This window comes from Psammomys obesus, unplaced genomic scaffold, assembly GCF_907164565.1.
Source record: "Psammomys obesus unplaced genomic scaffold, mPsaObe1.curated_primary_1811, whole genome shotgun sequence".
NCBI lineage: Eukaryota > Metazoa > Chordata > Mammalia > Rodentia > Muridae > Psammomys > Psammomys obesus.
The window spans coordinates 2,780,591-2,801,646 of NW_026596415.1; the positions used below are offsets into that span (position 1 = coordinate 2,780,591).

The window sequence follows — 21,056 nt, forward strand, 5'->3', positions numbered from 1 at the left end:
CCTTTCTTCCAGCCGCAGAACTTAGTACTTTATGAGTACTTAATTGCAGCTTTCACTACCCTGACGACTGGAAGGTAGTTTTGCGGGCTTTCGCAGAGCCACTGGTGGTTTAAATAAGACAAGGAGACTTTTGTATAAAGCAGCGGTTGGCCTTATGCTGGGCAATCTGTCAGCTAGTTCTTCTAAACTCAACTGAATTTCTCCACCATACATCCCATCTCTTCTCAAGGTTCTCACTGCCTGCTTTCAGCTCCATTCTACCCCTTCTTCCTTCTATGTCCCCTGTGTCTGCCATGAGGCTCCTGCATGTCCCCTTGCTCTCTCTGACCAGAAGTCTGCCCCAACCCTTCCTGCCCCAGGCCTGCCTGTCAGCTCTTTATTATAAAAAAACAAAAACAAAAACATATTCCAGTCTGAACCAATCAGTAGCAAGACAAAGCCCAATCTGTCTTATGGGTTCCCTGACCTTCATCTTTTAGGCAGGTGAGGAAGGACAAGCATTTACATATAGAAAACTGGTGATGGGCCATAGAAATGACAGTACCAGAATCCTGGAAGTCATCTGAACTGAGTGCTATTTATGGAAATGGAATTGTTGAGAAAGAACACATTTTGTTCTGAGCACAATCCTGTTGCACATTTTTTTTAATTGAAGTTACTCTCCATGTTGTGTTGTTTTTTTAAGTTTGTGATGCACCTTTCTGTCATTTCTCTGTTTCTCTGACAGTAAAAGCTAGAACTGCTTGTTGGCCTTGGCATTTACTTTGTCTGTTCCTGTTAAAAATTATATTTATACTTGTTTACCTAACAAGAGCTAATTTCAGCACATTGTTAGTTTTTAGATGTCTTGATTGTTTTTCTTATTATAAAAGTAATTTATGCTCATGCAACATTCAAAATATTCAGAAAAACTGGAGTGTTTTTGCCCCTCTCCATCCCCTAAATAATTAGCACTAACAGCTTTGTCATATTTTTTCTAGATATTTTATCTCTTGATACTCTCCACGATTTATTATGAACAAAATTATATCATTAATATAGAACCTACCATTTCCTGTTTGCCCTGGCCCTGTCCAAGGTCTAAGTCCCTAAAACTATCAGAGGAGAGCTTGAGTTGTGTTTGCTCAATGTGGACTTTCTCTCTTCTTATCACTGCTTCAGGACATGTCACCATCCACAGTGGATGTCTCAGCTAACACCACACTGAACAAGTGTGCTGTAGGCTTTTGTGTGTGCTGCTTCAGGATGGTGTCATTCTGGTCCCTCATTGAAACTTTGAGTTGATATTTTTAGTGGTCCCTTGAATTTCAAAGTCAAGCTATGACTTTCACTGTATAGTTGGTGCCCCACCTAACTGTCCTGTCTCCAACCTACACTGAAAAAGGAATATTGCTGGCCCCATTCCCACCTTTTAGGGCTTGGGCTAGAAGTGCCTGTCTCTGGCTATACTTTCCTTGCCTGGCTCAGGGCAGCAACATTGGAGCCAAGCTCCTGGCGCATAAGGGAAATACCAAGGAAATCTCAGGTGACATCAGATCTGCCTTCTCAGTGGAGAGATGCATTCTGCATGCTGAGTACTTGCCTATGAGATCTCATTCATCCCCACATTTCCATAATGGAGTGTTAGAGCCTAACTAGAAACCCAAAGCTCAGAGGAGCTTGTACCCCTCAAAATGCAACTCAAGTTCTCTGAATCCAGAGACCTCACCTGCTCCTTCCTGAAATGCTAGCCCAAAGGTCAGTGGTGGAAAGCTGTTAGCACTGCAATCTGATAGGAATCACGGCTGCAGCCAGCCCCACCATCCCTGAACTCCAGCTTCCTGCATCTGCCACTGTCAGTTTCCCAACTCGGAGGTGTTGTGTGTGCAGTTTATTGGTGCCAGCTATACCCATACTGTTGTGCGCCTGTAACTCTACACCTAACTCCTTTCATCTCATAAGTCTTCTTCCCTTGGAAAACCAAAGCTTTCTTCCTAGTAAACACCTCTCGTCTCTCCCTACTGTAGACTGCAGCAGCCATTCTAGTTTCTGTCTCTGAATCTGTCTGCATTGTGCGGTTATGCAAAATCTGCCTTTTCTGACTGGCTCATTTCACCCAACATAATGTCCTAGAACTTCAACCATGTTACAACATACCAGAATGTCCTTTCTTTTCAAAACTGAATATTCTCTTATACACACACATTTATCCACACACACATTTGTCACTGTATGTTTGTGTTACATGTTTTAGCTATTTTGAATACTGCTGCTGTAAATACAAGTGTACAAATTGCTCATAAGACCCTGTTCTCATTTCTTTTGAGCATATAACTATAAAGGGAATTAATTGCTGAATCATGTCATCCTGTTTTAAACGTGAGAAATCATTGTTCTTGTCCTGTCAGTGGTACCATTACATTCCCATGGACAATGTATATGACCTCCAGTTTCTCTGCCTCACCAATATCACTGACTTTCTATCTTTCTATCTATCTCTTAGGGCTATGAAGTGGTATTTCATTGTGTGTTTGGGTTGCATTTCTCCAATGCCTAGTTAAGGCATCTTTTCATGTGCTTCTTGGCTGCTTTTTCTCTTTTTTTTTTTTTTTTTTTTTTGGAGAAATGTATGTTTAGATACTTTGCCCTCTTTCAAAAATATTTTAACTTTAGTTCTATATATTCTAATATTTTTCTTACCAAATACATAATTTACAAATATTTTCTCCCTTTTCTTCTTCCCCCTATCCCCCATTGACCATTTTTTTTTTATATCCAAAATGTTAAAATCTTCATGGCATCCAGTTTTTTGCGTGTAGAGAGGTATTTATTTGTTGTTGTTTGTTTCACAGAGAGAACCAAGCTGGATAGGTAAGGATGTGGGGAAAATCTGGGAGAGAGAGTTGAAGGAGGAGAAAATCATCATCAAAATATTTGAAAATAATTTTAATAAAATATTTATTTTAGCCACTGGAAAGAAGGAAGGAAGGAAGGAAGGAAGGAAGGAAGGAAGGAAGGAAGGAAGGAAGGAAGGAAGGAAGGAAGGAAGATTGATCAATCTAAACCTACTTCTAACTGGTTTGTCTGTGTCTTTTTATTGTCAGTTAAACTAACCAACCTCCCAGCTGGTCAAATGGCTGAGAATTCTTTTTGAGGTCTTCCTTACTACATAAAACTAGTACATGACTGCCCCCTAAATACTTCTCACCCTCTTCTAGTTGTATTCTATCTCATTTTTGAAATACAGAAAGATAGTAAATACTGGAGAGACTGCTCAGAACATGTCACTGTGGTTAAGAGCAGTCATTGCTAGCTGGGTGTGGTAGCACATGTCTTTTATTTCAGCACAGAGGCAGGAGCAACTGTAAGTTCAAAGTTAGCCTGGTCTACATAGCAAGTTGCGGGACAGCCAGGACTACATAGAATGATTCTGTCTCAAAACAATGACGACAAATAAAAATATCAAAACAAAAAATTAAAAGAGCGTTTGTTGCACTTACAGAAGTCCTAAGTTCAGTTCCCAGCATCCAGGTGGCAGCTCAGAGCCTTCAGTTATGCCAGTTCCACGGGATCCGGTGCCCTTCTCTGGCCTTCATGGCTATTCGTAGCCTACATCTCACAACTGTCTTGAAGACTAAACATCTCTCTTCTAAAAAATTATTTTTATGATTTTTCAGTTTGTCCCCTTCTTCCTTTCTTCCCTCCCTATCCTTTCCTTATATATATTCATTCTATGAAGTGCAAAGTCTACTTGAAGCATTGAAAATCCATGCCCATGGCCAGGTTTCCATTTGTTGTGTTTGTTGATGATAGAATTTGGCTCCAGCTTTGTTCTCTTCAGTTCGCTGCTGTATTAGGACTGTTTGAGAAGACCATGCTGAGACTTACAATGAGCCGTGTTGATGCTAAGGTGTTACTGATGTCCTGACCCAAAAAAAGATTCCAGGATACACAGTGAGCACTTGTTAAACAAAGTGGAAATATTTTCATTCAAGTTGACTTTCATAGTCTATAATTTACTCCTTTATTTCTAAACTCAATTAAGCATTGTATATGTCCCTAGAGAATGTTTTATGCCTTTAGCTGTTTATTGATTCCCATGTGCATATTGTGGGTAGATCAGTGCTGAAAAGGATAAATTCATTATATTCGGGTTAGTGAGGGGGACAGAAGGCAGCTAATGCTTTTGCAAAACATCTTCGGCTGTGCCCAACCTCTTGACATTACCACCTCAATCTCACATGTGGGGAGCGCAAGGCTCAGAAGAACTCATCTACAACTGACTCTTCCGACATCTGAGGAAACAACAGGAGAGATGTCCATAGCATTGGAAAAGCTTCTGTCTGTAACTGAGGAGGTTCAGGGAAGATTGGCCTTATTATTATTGATAGCTTTTGGGGAGATATCTGTGATTTCCTCAAAGCAGCATCCTTATGCAGTTTGGAAGCATACATCATATAACTGCATTTGAATCCCAGCTTTTTGCTACAGGTATCTGTCTAGAGTTTGATTAAGCCTTTCCTTTGGAGTGCTCTGTAGCTGTCCTATGTGGAAATTAACTCACACTCCAGCATGCCTGAAGGTATTACTAGAACACCCCAGGAATACTTTTACTTTTCTACTAGGGTAAATACGTTAAAGGCCATGGTGAATGTACCTGAACATGAAGAATGGGAAATGTACTCTTCCTTCCTACCTTTTCAGTATAGTACTTGAAGTCTTAGCTAGAGCAATAAAACAAATGAATAAATGGAATACAAATGGGAAAGGAAGAAGCTAAAGTATCTATTTGCAGATAATATGATTTTATACATAAAAGACCTTAAAAGCCTCACCAGGAAACTTTGACAGATGATATGATACTGTCAGAAAAGTAGCAAAATAAAAAAAAAATAACACAAAAATTAGTAGACTTTTCATATACAAATGACAGACTGAGAAAGAAATCAGGAGAACAATACCTTTCATAATAGCCTCAATATATATATAGAGAGGCTCAATATATCTATGTTTAACTCTACTCAAACAATGAAAGATTTGTATGATAAAACTTTAGGACATTGAAGAAGATATCAGAAGATAGAAAGATCCGCCATGCCTATGGATTACTAGGATTAAATAGACTAAAAATGACCATCTTATGAGAAGCAATCTACAGATTCAAGGCAATCCCCATCAAAATTACAATACAGTTCTGTACAGAATTTGAAAGGATGATTGTCAGCATTGTGTAAAAACACAGAAAGACCCAGGAAAGCTAAAACAATCCTGAAAATAAAAGAATTGTTGAAGGTGTTACCATCCCCTGATTTTAAGTTGTACTACAGAGTTACAGTAATAAAAACACTATGATCAATGGAATTGAAATGAAGACCCAGACATAAGTCCAAACACCTGTGAACACCTGATTTTTGACAAAGAATCCAGAAATACACACTGGTGAAAAAAGAGCATCTTCAACAAATTGTGCTGGTCAAACTGGATGGCTACGTGTAAAAAAAAAAAAGCTTATAAATTCATACCTATCACCATGCACAAAATTCAACTAAAAAAAAAAAATCCATTCACTCTGCCCATCAGTTGTCCATCAGGCTCAGCATCTGCTTTGACAGTCTATACTACAGAGGTTTTCAGAGGCCCTCTGTGGCAGGTTCCAAGGTTGTTCCAGAATGGAATTTTATGTAAGAAGTGGGAAATAATAAAAGCTGGAGGGGACGGGAACTCCACAGGAGAGCAACAGAACAAGATAATTTGAACACAGGGAACTTCCCAGAGACTCATACTTCAACCAAGGACTATTCATGGAGATAACCTAGAATCCCTGCACAGATGTAGCCCATGGCAGTTCAGTGTCCAAGTGGGTTACCTAGTAATGGGAAGAGGGACTGCCTCTGACATAATCTGATTGGCCTGCTCATTGATCACCTCCCCCTGAGGGGGGAGCAGCCTTATCAGGCCACAGTAGAAGACAATGCAACCACTTTTGATGAGAACTGATAGACTAAGATCAGAAAGGAGAGGAGGACCTCCCATATCAGTGGACTTGGGGAGGGGCATGCATGCAGAAAGGGGAGGGAAGGTGGGATCGGGAGGGGAGGAGGGGGGATTATGGGGGGATACAAAATGAATAAAGTGAAAAAAAAAAGAAAAAAAATTCAGCTCCAAATAGAAAAGGACCTCAACAGAAGGCCAGATGCTCTGAATACTATAGAAGATAAAATGGGGAATAGTCCTCAACTGATTGGCACAGGAGACTTCTATCAGTGCCAAAGCACTGATAGAGCAGGCACCAGGAACAACCATAAATGTGACTTCATGGAACTAAAAAGTTGTGTGTGACAAAGGACACTGTCATTTGGCAAAGTGGCAGGCTACAGAGTTGGAAAAGATCTTTACCAATTACATATCCAGTAGATGGTTGATATCTAAAATATATTTTTAAAAAGCTGAAAAATCTGGACACCAAGAAGACAATCCAATTAAAAACTGAAATACAGATCTAACTAAACAGAGATTCTCAAAAGAGGACAGTCAAATGGCCTGGCAAGAACTGCCTGCATTGTCCTCCTCTGTGGCTGCTCCCCCATCAAGGGGAGGTGATCCAAAAGCTAGCCACTAAGTTTATGTCAGAGACAGTCCCTGTTCCCCTTACTATGGAACCCACTTAGATACTGAGCTACCATGGGCAGGGGTTCTAGGTTATCTCCATGAATGGCCCTTGATTGGAGTATCATTCTCAGAAAAGACCCCTGTGCCCAGATATTTTGGTTCTGTTGTTCTCCTTGTGAAGTTCCTGTCCTCCCCAGGTCTTACTATTTCCCCCTTCATTCCTAATGTCCATCCTGTTTGTGAGGATTGATCATCTTACCCAGGGTCCTCCTTCTAGCTCAGCTTCTTTAGGTGTACAGACTTTTGTAGGTTTATCCTACATTATATGTCTAGTATCCACTTATAAGTGAGTATATACCATGTGTGTCTTTCTGTTTATGGGATACCTCACGCAGGATGATCTTTTCAAGTTCCCACCATTTGCCTGCAAATTTCATGATTTCTTTGGTTTTAATTGCTGAGTAGTATTCCATTGTATAAATGTACCACAATTTCTGTATCCATTCCTCAACTGAGGGACTTCTGGGTCGTTTCCAGGTTCTGGCTATTACAAATAAAGCTGCTGTGAGCATGGTTGAACAAATATCCTTGTTGTGTACTTGAGCATCTTTTGCATATATGCCTAGGAGTGGTATAGCTGGATCTTGAGGTAGCACTATACCTAATTATCTGAGAAAGCGCCAGATTGATTTCCAAAGTGGTTGTACAGTTTGCATTCCCACCAGCAATGGAGGAGGGTTCCCCTTTCTCTACATCCTCTCCAGCATGTGTTGTCACTTGAATTTTTTATCTTAGCCATTCTGATGGGTATAAGGTGAAATCTCAGAGTTGTTTTGATTTGCATTTCCCTGATGGCTAATGAGGATGAGCATTTCTTTAAGTGTTTCTCTGCCATTTGATATTCCTCTATTGAGAATTCTGTTTAGCTCTGTACTCCATTTTTTAATTGGATTACTTGATTTGTTGCTCTTTAATTTCTTTAGTTCTTTATATATTCTAGATATTATCCCTCTGTCAGATATAGAGTTGGTGAAGATCCTTTCCCAGTCTGGAGGCTGTCGTTTTGTGCTGACCACAGTGTCCTTTGCTTTACAGAAGCTTTTCAGTTTCATGAGGTCCCATTTATTGATTGTTGCTCTTAGAACCTGTGCTGTTGGTGTTCTGTTCAGGAAGTTTTCTCCTGTGCCAATGAGTTCTAGGCTCTTCCCCCACTTTTTCTTCTAACAGGTTTAGTGTGTCTGGTTTTATATTGAGGTCTTTGGTCCACTTGGACTTTAGTGTTGTGCAGGGTGATAAATATGGATCTATTTGCATTTTTCTACATGTAGACATCCAGTTAGACCAGCACCATTTGTTGAAGATGCTGTCTTTTTTCCATTGTATGGTTTTGGCTTCTTTGTCAAAAATCAAGTATCATAGGTGTGTCAGTTTATTTTTGGGTCTTCAATTCGATTCCATTGATCCGCCGTTCTGTTTCTATGTCAGTACCATGCAGTTTTTATTACTATTACTCTATAGTACAGCTTGAGATCAGAGATGGAGATACCTCCTGAAGATCTGTTGTTGTACAGGATCGTTTTGGAAATTCTGGGTTTTTGTTTTTCCATATGAAGTTGAGAATTTTTCTTTCAAGGTCTGTAAAGAATTGTGTTGGTATTTTGATGGGAATTGCATTGAATCTGTAGATTGCTTTTGGTAAGATGGCCATCAATCCATGAGCACAGGAGATCTTTCCGTCTTCTGATTTCTTCAATTTATTTCTTCAAAGACTTGAAGTTTTTCTCAAAAAGATCTTTTACTTGCTTGGTTAGAGTCACACCAACGTACTTTATGTCTTTTGTGGCTATTGTGAAGGTTGTTGTTTCCCTAATTTCTTTCTCAGCCCTTTTATCTTTGGTATACAGGAAAGCTTCTGATTTTTTTGAGTTGGTTTTTTATCCAGCCACTTTGCTGAAGGTGTTTATCATCTGAAGGAGTTCTCTGGTTGAATTTTTGGGGTCACTCAGGTATACTATCATATCTTCTGCAAATAGTGATACTTTGACTTCTTCCTTTCTGATTTGTATCCCCTTGATCTCTTTTAGTTGTCTTATTGTTCTAGCTAGGACTTCAAGTACTATGTTGAAGAGATACGGAGAGAGTGGGCAGCTTTGCCTTGTCCCTGATTTCAGTGGAATTGATTTAAGTTTCTCTTTATTGAGTTTGGTGTTGGCTATAGGCTTGCTGTATATCGCCTTAACTATGTTTAGGTATGTGCCTTGTATCCCTGATCTCTCCAAGACTTTAAACATGAACGGGTGTTCGATTTTGTCAAATGCTTTTTCGGCATCTTAGGAGATGATCATGTGGTTTTTCTCCTTCAGTTTGTTTATATGGTGGATTACATTGATGGATTTCTATATGTTGAACCACCCCTGCATGCCTGGGATGAAGCCGACTTGGTCATGGTGGATGATGTCTTTTATATGTTCTTAGATTTGGTTTGCCAGTATTTCAATAGAAGCTTTTTAAAATACAGACATATATGAAAGAAACCTAAAGGGAATCACTAAATAACAGGGAAGATGGTGCCCCAGCCAGACATCTTTTGCCACTGAATGAAATCTCTAATTCTAGGAATGGGCTGCATCTAATTGAATTGTTGGCCAAAGGGGCCCCATAGAAACCCCCAAACAAAGTAGGCTATTATTTTAGTTAAGGTTTTCATTTTTCTGAGGAGACACCATGACCATAGAAATTCTTATATAGAAAAACAGTTAGTTGGAGCTGGCTTATGGAGTCAGAGGTTCAGTCCATTATCATCAAGCTGGGAAGCAGGCAGCATGCAGGCAGACATGGTGCTGGAAAGGAGCTGAGAGTTCCACATCTGGATTGGCAGCCAACCGAAAGAGATAGTGACACACACGAGGCCTAGTTTGATCTTCTGAAACCCCAATGCCCACCTCCTGTGACACACTTCCTCTATGAAGGCCACATTATCTGTGGTCAGGCTACGCCTTCTAAATGCCACTCCCTGGTGACCTAGCATTCAAAGCTATGGGCCTAGGGGGCCCATTCCTTTTAAACCACAGCTATTGCTAAGGCGATTGGTTGCTGTCCACAAACTTATAAGGCCCTATTGCTGAAGGCAATTACACATCTCAGTGAACACAGAGAAGCCACACTGGTGCCTAATTAGAGCCTTTACCCCTACTGACTAGTGTCCATGGTACTGGAAGGTACTCTGTACACTAATAGAGAAGGTAAACTGAATTCAGCTGTAAACCCTTCAGTATGCAATTGTGACCTGCCTGCATGAAATGCTGGTGAAATAGTGGCACCAATGTTGTAGATTTATGGCTCACTCCACTAAATTAGCTCATGACTGACACTCTTCAGATGGCTAAGAAGCTGGGACTAGATGGGCCATAAGCCTAGAACAAAACCACATACTGTTATTCTGCTAAAGGAATGTAGCAATAAATTGACTCCTAATGACATTCTGCTATACCCATAGATCTCACTCAGCCACCATCAGAGAAGCTTCTTCCTGCATAGATGAAAACTATTATAGAAATCCACAACTGGGTAGTGTGCAGACAGTGGGAAACTTTAGAACACTTGGCCCTGAACAGGGTGTCTTCACCAATCCCCTCCCCTTAGGGCTCAGGGAACTATCTGAAAGAGGAGACAGAAAGACAATAAGAGCCAGAGGGGATGGAAGATACTCAGGAAACAGTGTCTTCCAAGCACAGCAGGACTAACGCACATATAAACTCAGAGACTGTGGAGGCAGCACAGGGCCTGCATGGGCCGAAGCCAGATGGGGCCCTAGCACTGAGAGGTGGAAGTAGACAGGAGCTCCTGTCCCTAACCAAGAGACAAGCTCCAGTTGATATTGGAGATCAGCCACAACAGTGGCTGGCTGTGAACAGAAGGTCCAGTAGTCTAGTAGTTGTTCAGTCCATGAGGCTGGTGTCTCAGCTGTTCTTCAGTAGAAGCTGGATTCCTGAAGAAGTAGGCTCCAACGCAAGCCAAGCAATGCACTCGCTGGCAAGACAAAGATCAGAAGCTTCCTTCTTTATGTCCTTATATAGTCTTCCAGCAGAAGGTGTGGCCCAGATTAAAGGTGTACCTTCCTACCTTAAGATCTGCATTAGAAGTGGGTCTTCCTACTTCAAATTAAGCAAAAAAAATAACAAAAACCAAACCCTTACTGATGTGCCCTTCAGTTTGGGATTTTTTAAATTCCAGATGTAGTCAAATTGATAACCAAGAATAGCCATCAGGGTGGTATTTTTTTGTTGACATTTTGTTTCATGTTGCTTTGAGCATCTTTTTTGTCTTACTCATCTTTTGCTTGTTAGTTTCTGATTTTGTATTTTTACAGTATTGTGTGGGTACGTGAGTGCATGCGGGCGTGTGTGAGTGTATGTGTGTGTGTTTTATGTTTCTTATGCCATTTTTTTTATTCTAGTTGGTATTTTTATTTGCCTGTTTGTTTGTTTTAACAGAAAAAGAAGGTGTGGAGTTGATGGGTGGGGAAGTGGGCAGTATCTGGGAGGTGAGGGAGGAAAACTGAAAAATATATTATATAAAAATTATTTTCAATAAAGAAAATGAAAATACCTTGATGTTTTCCAGTAAAAAATACAAATAGGTTTAAAAATGGAGATGTTCTGTCCTTAGTGTCATAAAGTTCAAGACAATGGGTCAAGCTGGCTGAGCCCCTTTCTTCATAACCAGAACAGCCTGTTTCAAACCCTGATAACCTTCTGGATGAGCTACTTGTCTGCTGTGGGCCAGTTTTGGAACAGTCCCTGGCTTGTTTGGGACTCTAAGGTGAACATCCATAAGCATCACAGCATTCTTCATCAGGGTGACAGGAGGAGGAACAGCCAGGGTTAGCAATGAGAGTAGTGACCAATGAGCCTTGGTCAGTGGTTCATGTGTGAAGTGGTGTGCTAAGATCAAGGTATGAGCTAAGAGGTTAGCCACATAAAAAGAACCAACAGAACCTCAGGGGGTCATCAGTACAAGTGCACATTATCTGGATTCCACTGAAGAAGCTGTATCAGTCCATGGTACTTGCAAATGTGGATTCAGGAATAGTTAACCCAGGCCATCCACGAGGCAGAAGCCAACTATAAGTGAAATCCCAACACCATTACCAGAGCCTCCTCCTGGCCCCTGTGCTAGGCAGTACCTACTGTTTCTCAGTCTGAGGCCAGTTAGCTGTGCACATAGACTGAGGTCTCAACTCTGCTGTGTGGTTCCTCCAGCTTCCTTCAGGAAAGTTCTACTAAAGGGTAAGAGCTGGGGTGTAGCTCCCTTAGTGACCTTTCTGAAGCTTCTGTAATAAGCCCAGGGTCTTTAGGAAAAAAGGTCTCTCTCTTTGTCTTTCTGCCTCTGCCTCTCTCTCTGTGCCCCCTCTGACTCTTTCTCCCTTTCTTTTTCTTTCTGTCCCTCTTACTTTCTCTCCCCCTACCCCATCTTCCCTCCCCACCTCATTCTTTTCCCCTCTTCCTCCCCCCTCTTCTTCTCAGCTTTCTGCTCTTTTGCCCTTCCTCCTTCCTCCATTTTAATTCTGTATTCTACTCCTTCTCTCCCTTATTATTACACACACACACACACACACACACACACACACCATTTTCTAGAAGAAAAGAGGAGGGAAGAAGAAATGATACATAAAGTTCCCCAGCTCCTTAAATCTGCTTCTCATAATTAATCAGAATTAGACTCCTTGAATCTATAGAGAAATTTTTCTGTAATAGATGAACGTATCTGGAAGCCTTTAACATTTTTATGTGTGATTCTGCTCTGTGTGTCTTATGTTTTTAACCAAATATGTGTTGAGTATCTAGTAGTTTTAATAAGAATGGCCCCCCATAGGCTCATAGATTTTAATGCTTCGTCTCCAGGGAGTAGCACTATTAGGAGCTGTGGCCCTGTTGGAGGAAGTTGGTCTCTGGGTGGTGGGCTTTGGGGTTTCAGGAGCTCAAGCCAGGACCAGTGTGTGTCTCTCTGCCTGCTGCCTGCAGATCAGGATATAGAACTCTCAGCTATTTTCCAGCACCGGGTCTGTCAGCATGCTGCCATGTTTCCAGTTATGATGATAATGGGTTAAACCTCTGACCTGTGAGCCAGCCTCAATTAAATACTTTCCTTTGTAAGGATTGCTGTGATCATGGTGTCTCTTCACAGCAATAGAACAGTGACTAAGGGCCATACATGAAAAAAGCATTTCAGTGAGACTCTGAAATTCTGGCCTTATACAGTAACAATCCAGCTAACAGTAAGTGGCATGAAAGCAGGAACAGGAGGAGGAAGATCTCAATCTACCATCACTGTGGCCATTAACCAAGCCCCTCAGATCTCGTAAGAGAAAAGAGTAAGAGGTGTGAAGCACAGCATTAGGGATGAGGCGCTTACTTGGGACCTCCAGAGCAGCTAGAGAGGGAAGCCCTGGAAAACAGTAACCTCTGAGCAGCTGTCATTTCTGCAACCTGTTGTGTGCTGAATTTTCCTCGTTCCCACTCCATACTTGCTGCCTTATGACTAAATTTCTTCATCTCTGCATTTCTGCCTTTCTTAGCTCAGTTGTTTCATGAGAGCTTTTCTTCACATCCTCTAAGTTTTATTTCTGATTGATCTGTGAAAGTGTGCAGTTTTATGGGATATGCCAACATTTTGGCTCATGTATAATGCCCAGTTCAATGTAATGGGCACGGAAGCATCAACTCATGTTAACCCATCATTTGTTAAGGACATTCAAATTGTCCTTCTAGTTATTTGCAGTTTTGGCCTTAATTCCCTTTGCTGTGGGTCTCATCAGATTCAGGGAAGTCGGCCTGCTCTTTTCCATCAAGTCTTCTGCTGTCTATGGCACTGGGGTTACATACTCAACCTGCTTTTCTTTTCTCAGTAACTCCTCATGACATCACAGGCAGATGGAATGCATGTTGGTAATTTACCTAGCACAGTATCCAACTCCCCAGTTCAGAGGGAAAATTTCTGCTTAGCCCTGTCATTAAATTGATACTTCACACATAGTCAGTGCCCAATAAATATTTGTTAAATAAATTGACACAGAGAGGCTATGAAGAACAGATGTGGAATTGAATTGGTTATTTCAAAATCCACTTATTAAAGCTTTAATACATTATTACAGGAAGTGTGGAGGCCAGCAATCTGAAGAAGGAGGGTACTGGTTGCCCACATGTTTTCCAACTCTATCCAAATAATTATTTTCATTCTGGGCCCTACATGCCAGAGTAGAAGGGAGGGACATTCTGAGTGCTAAGATGCTAAGCCTTTGTGTGCCTTGTTGAGCAGCTGAAGGGAGACAGAACGCCTCTTTGTGTGCTGGGACACTTAGCACATCAATCTCTAGATCCAAGATTTCTTCCCTAAAGGTACTGATGGATTCTGCAGTCTTGTTCAAGACCGGGTCCACACAGAGACAGTGAGGGGATAGCCAGGTGCACCTGAAGGCAGCAATAAAGTTGCTTCTCTGCTGTCTCATCTTAGCAGGTGACCGTAGGGAGACTGAGCTTCTCAGATTGCTTCTCAGGTTCTGAGGAGCTCCATCCATTTGCTTCCAGTAGGTGTCCACTCTCTGACATTATGTGACAGTCATTTTCAGTTATTCCATCTTACTTTCTAGTGAGTGAATAGTTAAACAGCCTACAGCCCTCTCAGGTGCTCGCTCTTCTGTTCTAGGAACTCCCTGGCGGAAAGAGCAGACCAAAGACCTGCAGCGAGTATTGAAGGCTGTTGATCGGGACATCCCTCTGGTGCTGGTCAGTGGCAACCATGACTTGGGCAATGTGCCCACAGCTGCGACTGTGGAAGAGTTCTGCCAGACATGGGGAGATGACTACTTCAGCTTCTGGGTCGGGGGCGTCCTGTTCCTGGTGCTCAACTCCCAGTTCTTGTACGATGCCTCTAGGTGCCCTGACCTGAAGCAGGCCCAGGACCACTGGCTGGACCAGCAGCTGAGCATCGCAGAGCAGCAGCAGTGCCAGCATGCCATTGTCTTCCAGCATATCCCACTGTTCCTGCAGAGCATTAATGAGGATGACGACTACTTCAACCTCACCAAAGCCGTGCGGAAGGAGCTAGCAGACAAGCTCACTAGAGCAGGTAGCTCCTGGGTGTGGGTGTGCCCACCTGCTTCTGCCACCAGGCAAAGTGAAGAGGGGGCAAGGCTTTGGATGGAACTAGTTCTGACCCACTCACTAGTACTATGGCTATGGACAAGCTGCTGATTTCTTCCTGCCTCAGTTTCTACAGACATCAGGATGGTTAAGGGTGGTAATCCCAGGAAGCACTTGGGATAGCCCCTGACCTGCTATGCACCACCCTTAAGCAGATTTCTGTATTTGAGGATGGGAGCCTCAGAGGTCAGGGGTCCTAACAGAAGAGCTCAGAATGTGGTTACATGTACCTTGGGCAATGAGGAGGCCTGGAGACAGCTTCCTTCATTTCTTTGGGATGCGCTAACTGGCTCAGGGAAAGATAAGCCTTAAGAACCAAGCATCCTACAAGACTCCTCATGTTCTTGAAGGAAACCTTGGGGTGAGGCTCCAGTAGACCAGTCCTGGGACCTCCATGGATTCACCTATACTGGGGTGGATTATGGTTCCTCCCTGAGTTAGAGCAGAGAGATGTATGGATAGGATGTCTGTGATATAGACTTCAAGTGATCATTCATGTGATGACAAGTATACATTCACAAAATGAAGATGCCCTGTTTCAAAGGTAAACCTTAGCTTCTGATGACTACTCCCTGGTCCCAGCCCATGCCACCTCTTTCCTCTCTAGATCCCCTACTGGGGCCTCTCTAGAGAAATGGAGTGTTTTAGGTGGCTCACCTAAGTGATCAGTGATTGTCAAGACTCCAGCTGTGACAGCCTCTGTGTGTCCTGCCCCCAGTTGACCCTCTAAGACTGTTCCCCAGCTCATTTGTATCAAACACTTGAATATATGAATCCCTTTATTTAGTTATTCCAGGAAGGAACAGGATTGGAGGTGGGCTCACTCAGGAGCCAAGATTTGTTAGACAAAGAAAAAAGAAAGAGAGAGAGAGAAAGAAGAAAGAAAAACAAATCCCACTACTCTTTTTGTCATCTTCCAGTGTGAATCCCAATAGGCTTTCCGTACTTGTGAGACATTTTCCACTGTTCCATAGAGATGAGGTAGGAAACTTCTATTAAGGTTTGAGTTAGTGTGGAAAACATTTCTGATGCCAAGGAAGGAGTGTGAGTGTCAGGACAGCATTTGCTCTACCATGGCGACTATTTTGCAATGGAGAATCAAACCAGTGGAACATTCAAGGCCGCCAAAACCAGCCCTTCCACAGCACGAGGATGCAGTACAAGTGATGCAGTCCCTCCCTGCTGTCTGTTTTTCTTTGTGTCAACATTCTTAAGTGCTGTATGGCTCTGGGCTGCCCATCCCAGGACAGAGCACATTCTATCTATGAAAATGTCCAGACGCTGAGAGGACCCACAGTGTTAACAGGGCGACCACCTAGAGCACAGCAGGCACTGCCCGTGACGTACAACAGCTCTAACAGGTGCTGGAATCAGGTTTCTTGTCAGCACATCCACCCAGGACTGTGTGTGCTTCTGAGGTGAATCCCATGTCCCCATCTTGTTAAAGTTGATACCTACCATGAGGCTGGTTGATGCCTTTGAGCAGGACTACCCCTGGCCATGCAGGCCCTGCCCCTAGGCAGAACTAAATGGGAAGCCAGATCACAGTCTGAAAATTGCTTGAAGCATGAAGCAGAACAGGAGTTCACTTTCCTTTTCCATTCTTGGTGGTATTAGGCCCTGGCATCCTGAGGGCTCTGAGGCCAGCCAGGGTCTCCTTGCCTGGCAGGCCTGTGTTCATTCATGGGTCTTTTTTCTGCCTCCTTCATATTGAGGCAGCTCCATAGCCAGGGCCAACATACGTTCTTCTACCCCAGCACAAGATCCAACTCCTCAGCTTGCCCTTCCCAGAAGTCCTTGCCTTTTGCTCCGGCTGCCTGCATGTTACATGGTAAAATCAACTCACTTTGTACCTTTCTCCCTTGACTTCCTTGTCACTGTGGATTTGCAAGTGGTGATGTGTCTGAGTCACTGACTAGACCGTCAGCTCCTTGAAGGTAGAGACAGGGTCCATCTGTTCCTGCCTTTAGGTCTGGCTCACAGCGAGGCCTCGGTGGTATGGACAGAGTGGGGGAAGCAAAGTCTTTAGCTCAGATGCAGCCCCCAGTGGCCAGCTGACAAAGCTCAGTGGGTGTTCAGGACACACCGAGGGACACGCACATGCAGAGAAGACTCCAACTCAGACTGTCTGTCCCATATCATGTGCCCTCCATGTCACAGGGCACCATGGTCTTTGTCTGCCCTGCCCTCATACACCTGTCTGTCTCCTAGAAGTCTGTTCTTCTCCCAGCCCTGTGTTGCCCCTAGGCACTACCTCCTTGTGTAAGGAGATACATCTTTGTCCCTAGCCTTAGGATCCTCACCGAAACCTACTTCATCAGGGAAAATGAGAGATCAAAGCCCTACTGCTATCACTGTGTGTTTCCGTGGCATGCGAAGCCCAGACTCAGATCAAGCCTGGGCAACAGTTGAAGTTACATTTGCAGTTCAGGTGTGGGCAGAACTGCTGCTACATCGGGAGGCTTGGATAGTAGACCTGAACTAAGGAGCTGTGTGTCTGTGTCAAGGCCAGGGGCCAGTGCCGTGGACTGATCAGGAATGTAGACAGTGGCAATAGGACTTGAACCCATTTTGGAAAGCCAGAAGTTCAGTGTTCTTTTATAAAAATAATTAACTTAAAGACCTTGATAAAGCTGGGATGATGGTGGCAGGTAGTATTTAATGTGGCCTCTAGCTTTTGTCCCCCTCAGCAATATTATTTCCCAATACTATTTCAGTCTCATTTTTCCCCTTGTGCTAAAATGCCAGTGCTCAAAAATATGTCAGAAGCTCATCAGATGATCAGGGTAGCTTTTAATTACGATAATTGTGTTGTTATAAAATATCCTTTTAAAGAACACATCCCTCCCCAAGCCACTGTGGAGATAAAACCCTGCTTCCTTCTAGCAAGTTTAATGAATAATTCTGAATCATTGTGTGGGATGAATAAATGATTTAATAATGAGCATCAACAATCATCTCCCATTGTTGCATTAATTTCTGTAAATGGGATGAGGTAAATGAGGAGGAAGGGCTGTCACCATACAATAGACCACCATTTGTGTAGGAATACACTCTGTGATCCAAAAACCAAGAGCTTCCAACCTCAGGTTTCCCTAGAAACAGATGCTTCCTGTTTCTACTTTTGAAGTCAGTGAAAGTGGGGGTGGAGGTGGGGGCTTCTTTGTATGGTACAAAAACATTGTCAATAACTGGTAGAAATAAACAGATACCAGGGTAGGACAGATGCACAAAATACGAAGCAGCACTGGTTATTTCCAGTCTTTTTTTTTCTCTCTCTCTCTGCCTGGGGATAATCAATTTCATCACATCCAAGGGATGTAGAAATTGGTTTTCCCCTTAATTCACCTGATACGTAGTTGGACTTGGAAAGACGGATCGTTAGATAATGAAATCTGGGTGGAAGCTGGACGTAGCCTTGTCCCTCAGGCTTCTCTCAGCAGAAGGTTAATATGAGACCCAGTTAATGTGGATTGCAGCTTAAAATTTCAATCTTAAAGAAAAAAAAAAAAGAAGCTTTTGACTGCCTGTGTTTCCCCTTGATGTCTCGATACCTTTTCTTTCCCCTCATTCTCAGCACAGAGCTTAAGGGCTATGTATTAAAGGACCCGGGGCACATTTGGCAATTATGAAAAAGTCCAGCAAGTTGATCTCTCCTGAAAAAGTTAATGGGTAATTTCACAGAATTAGTTTCATCTCTAGCATTTGTGTTCTTTTTAACAAAGAAACAGAAAGAACAATCGGGCTCTTAGTTCTGGTTGTGGTTTTAGGATTTCAGGTTTTTAAAGAACATAGAGGTCAGGTTTCCAGGTCCACATTACAGGAAGAGGAGAATGTTGGGTGTCCTCTGTCTCACCACTAGATTGAAGGTGTTTATGTCCTGGTGCCACCAGGAAGTAAGGTCCCAGCTTACTTCACCAATGGAAGTCCACCCCTGAGCCTGTTACACAGTAGTGAGCCCTTGATAAAAAAAAAAAAAAAAAAAAAAAAAAAAAAGGGCATACTGATTAACAGGGAGAGACCTGGCTTGATTCACATCTCTCGAGCAGCCCAACAGCTGCGTTACTGGGGATGGCCACACTGCCTGTAATGGTCAGCTGAGTTCTGGATAGAAGCGTACTTCCTGGAGCTCTGTTTCTTAAACTGAGTCATGCCCATATGTGGAGTCACACAACTGGCTATGGGGCTGGGAGACAGAAAAACGTTTCTGAATGCACAGTGATCAAAAATTAACTCAAAATCAAGCCCATCACAACTGGAAGTGTTTCTGGCAGCATCGCTACTGTGTGGTGTTGCTTGCAGTGCACAGCATCGTTGCAGCCTAGCTTGCAAACACTGAATGTGTGTGCACTTGGCATTGCATATATCATCACTCCATGCAACACCTGCAAGTGTTGCTGCCTGAAGTATCTTTGCTCAGATTCGAGATTATTATATGTTATGAATTGCAGGCTGCTTTTAAATGTGCATACAAAATGTTCTGCTCCTGTAGAAACGTCATAGCTTAATTGCAGAAAACAAAGACTATGTCTCCCACAGTCATCCCTTAGCACACAAGAACCACATTAGTATGTCTTTGGATGGTGTTAGGATGTTTTATTTTAAAAACTGTTGTTTGAATTGCTGGCTTGAGTTTCCTTTAATATATGTTAATGGTTTGGGTTGTAATTAGGACAGACTTTGTAGCAGTTTCTGAAGTGACCCTAAGTGTGCTTCTGTCATTTCATACTTCATGTTTCTGTGAATTGACATTCTCAGCATTATAGTTATACAGTCAAAATGTCTGCTCTGTAAATGCCCTATCAAATATTTAGCCAGTATTTAATTCTTTTTTAACTTTTATTATTGTTATTACAACTACTTATTCACTTAGTATCCTGGCTGTAGTCCCCTCCCTCATCTCCTCCCAGTTCCACCCTCCCTCTTTCTTCCCCCACTATGTCCCTCCCCTAGTCTATTGATAGGGGAGGTCCTCTTCCCCTACTATCTGAGCCTAGCCTATCAGGTCTCATCAGGTCTGTCTGGATCCTCTTTCTCTGTGGCCTAGTAAGGCCATCCTGCCAGGGGGAGGAAATCAAAGAGCAGCAACTGAGTTCATACGAGAGATGGCCTGCTCCCTTTACTAGGAAACCCCCATGGAGACTTTTGACAAAATCCAACATCCGTTCATGTTTAAAGTCTTAGAAAGATCAGGGATACAAGCACATACCTAAACATAGTAAAGGCAATATACAGCAAGCCTATAGCCAACATCAAACTAAACAGAGAGAAATTTAACTCTCTCCGTATCTCTTCAACATGGTAATTCTCTCTTTAAAATTAACTTATTTATTTTATGTGTGCAGGTGTTTTGCCTGCATGTGTGTCTGTATCACGTGCATGCCTGGTGTCCACAGAGTCCAGAAGGGCATCAGATGCCATAAAATTGGACTTACAGATGGCTGTAAGACATTATGTGAGTGTTGGAAACTGAACCCAGGTCCTCTAGAAAGGGCAGCCAGTGCTCTTAACTTTAGCTGAGCCATCTCTCCAGCCCCAAGATTTAATTCTTCATGTAAAATAAGCAAGCACATCTATCTCATTAGTGTGTAGATTTGTTTTTGTTTTTAATAAATGATGAAATTATACATATACAAAGAATTATGATAAATAACTGCTTTGTTTTCAGCAATTTTTATTTGCATATCTGTTTTGTATAAAACAGGGTTGTTTTATAAAACAGGGTTGTATAAAAATGTCTCAAGTAAAACTGTCCTAAGTAGAAAAAGTCAAGAAGCACTAGCCTAGAGTAGATATCTATAAGACTTTTCTTGAAAAACATTAGGCTAGAAATATTTTGGCTTTACTGACCTGAGATCTCCATAGGGCTAATCAGCAATGCTTTTATAATATGGAATTATCAAGACATAACATATAATATAACTGGTTTTAGCCATGTTCCAACTATTAAAAAAATAGGTGGTGGACCTGCCCCTGTCTCCACGACATGTTCCCTGGCAACAGGCACGTTTGCTTTCTGAGCCCTTGGCAGACAGTGCGCATGTGACTGCATTGTGCTTCCTGAGAGCAGCTGTCGTAATGCAGCTGCCTCACTGTGGAGCATGCTTTCAGAGGGCCTCCTCTGCTTCTCAGTAGATCATACCTGGGTAAGCCTAGCACTATGCCTGGGGCCTGTGATGCACCCTAGAGTAGAAATGCGGTGGGAACACCATGGGGACACTTAAAATGTGTGGTGGTTGATGTTTACTTTAACATTCTAAAAAGAGA

At 42.5% G+C, this 21,056-nt stretch overlaps 1 protein-coding gene across 2 annotated transcripts in view; it reads left to right on the forward strand.

The window, feature by feature from the left end:
- Cpped1 (calcineurin like phosphoesterase domain containing 1) overlaps positions 1 to 21,056 on the forward strand; it is a 104,332-nt gene that overhangs the window by 61,599 nt on the left and 21,677 nt on the right. For both annotated transcript variants that reach the window (XM_055597770.1, XM_055597771.1), the window contains exon 2: positions 14,293 to 14,715. In XM_055597770.1, the coding sequence (XP_055453745.1) occupies positions 14,293 to 14,715 (423 nt within the window). The remainder of the gene's footprint in view (positions 1 to 14,292; positions 14,716 to 21,056) is intronic.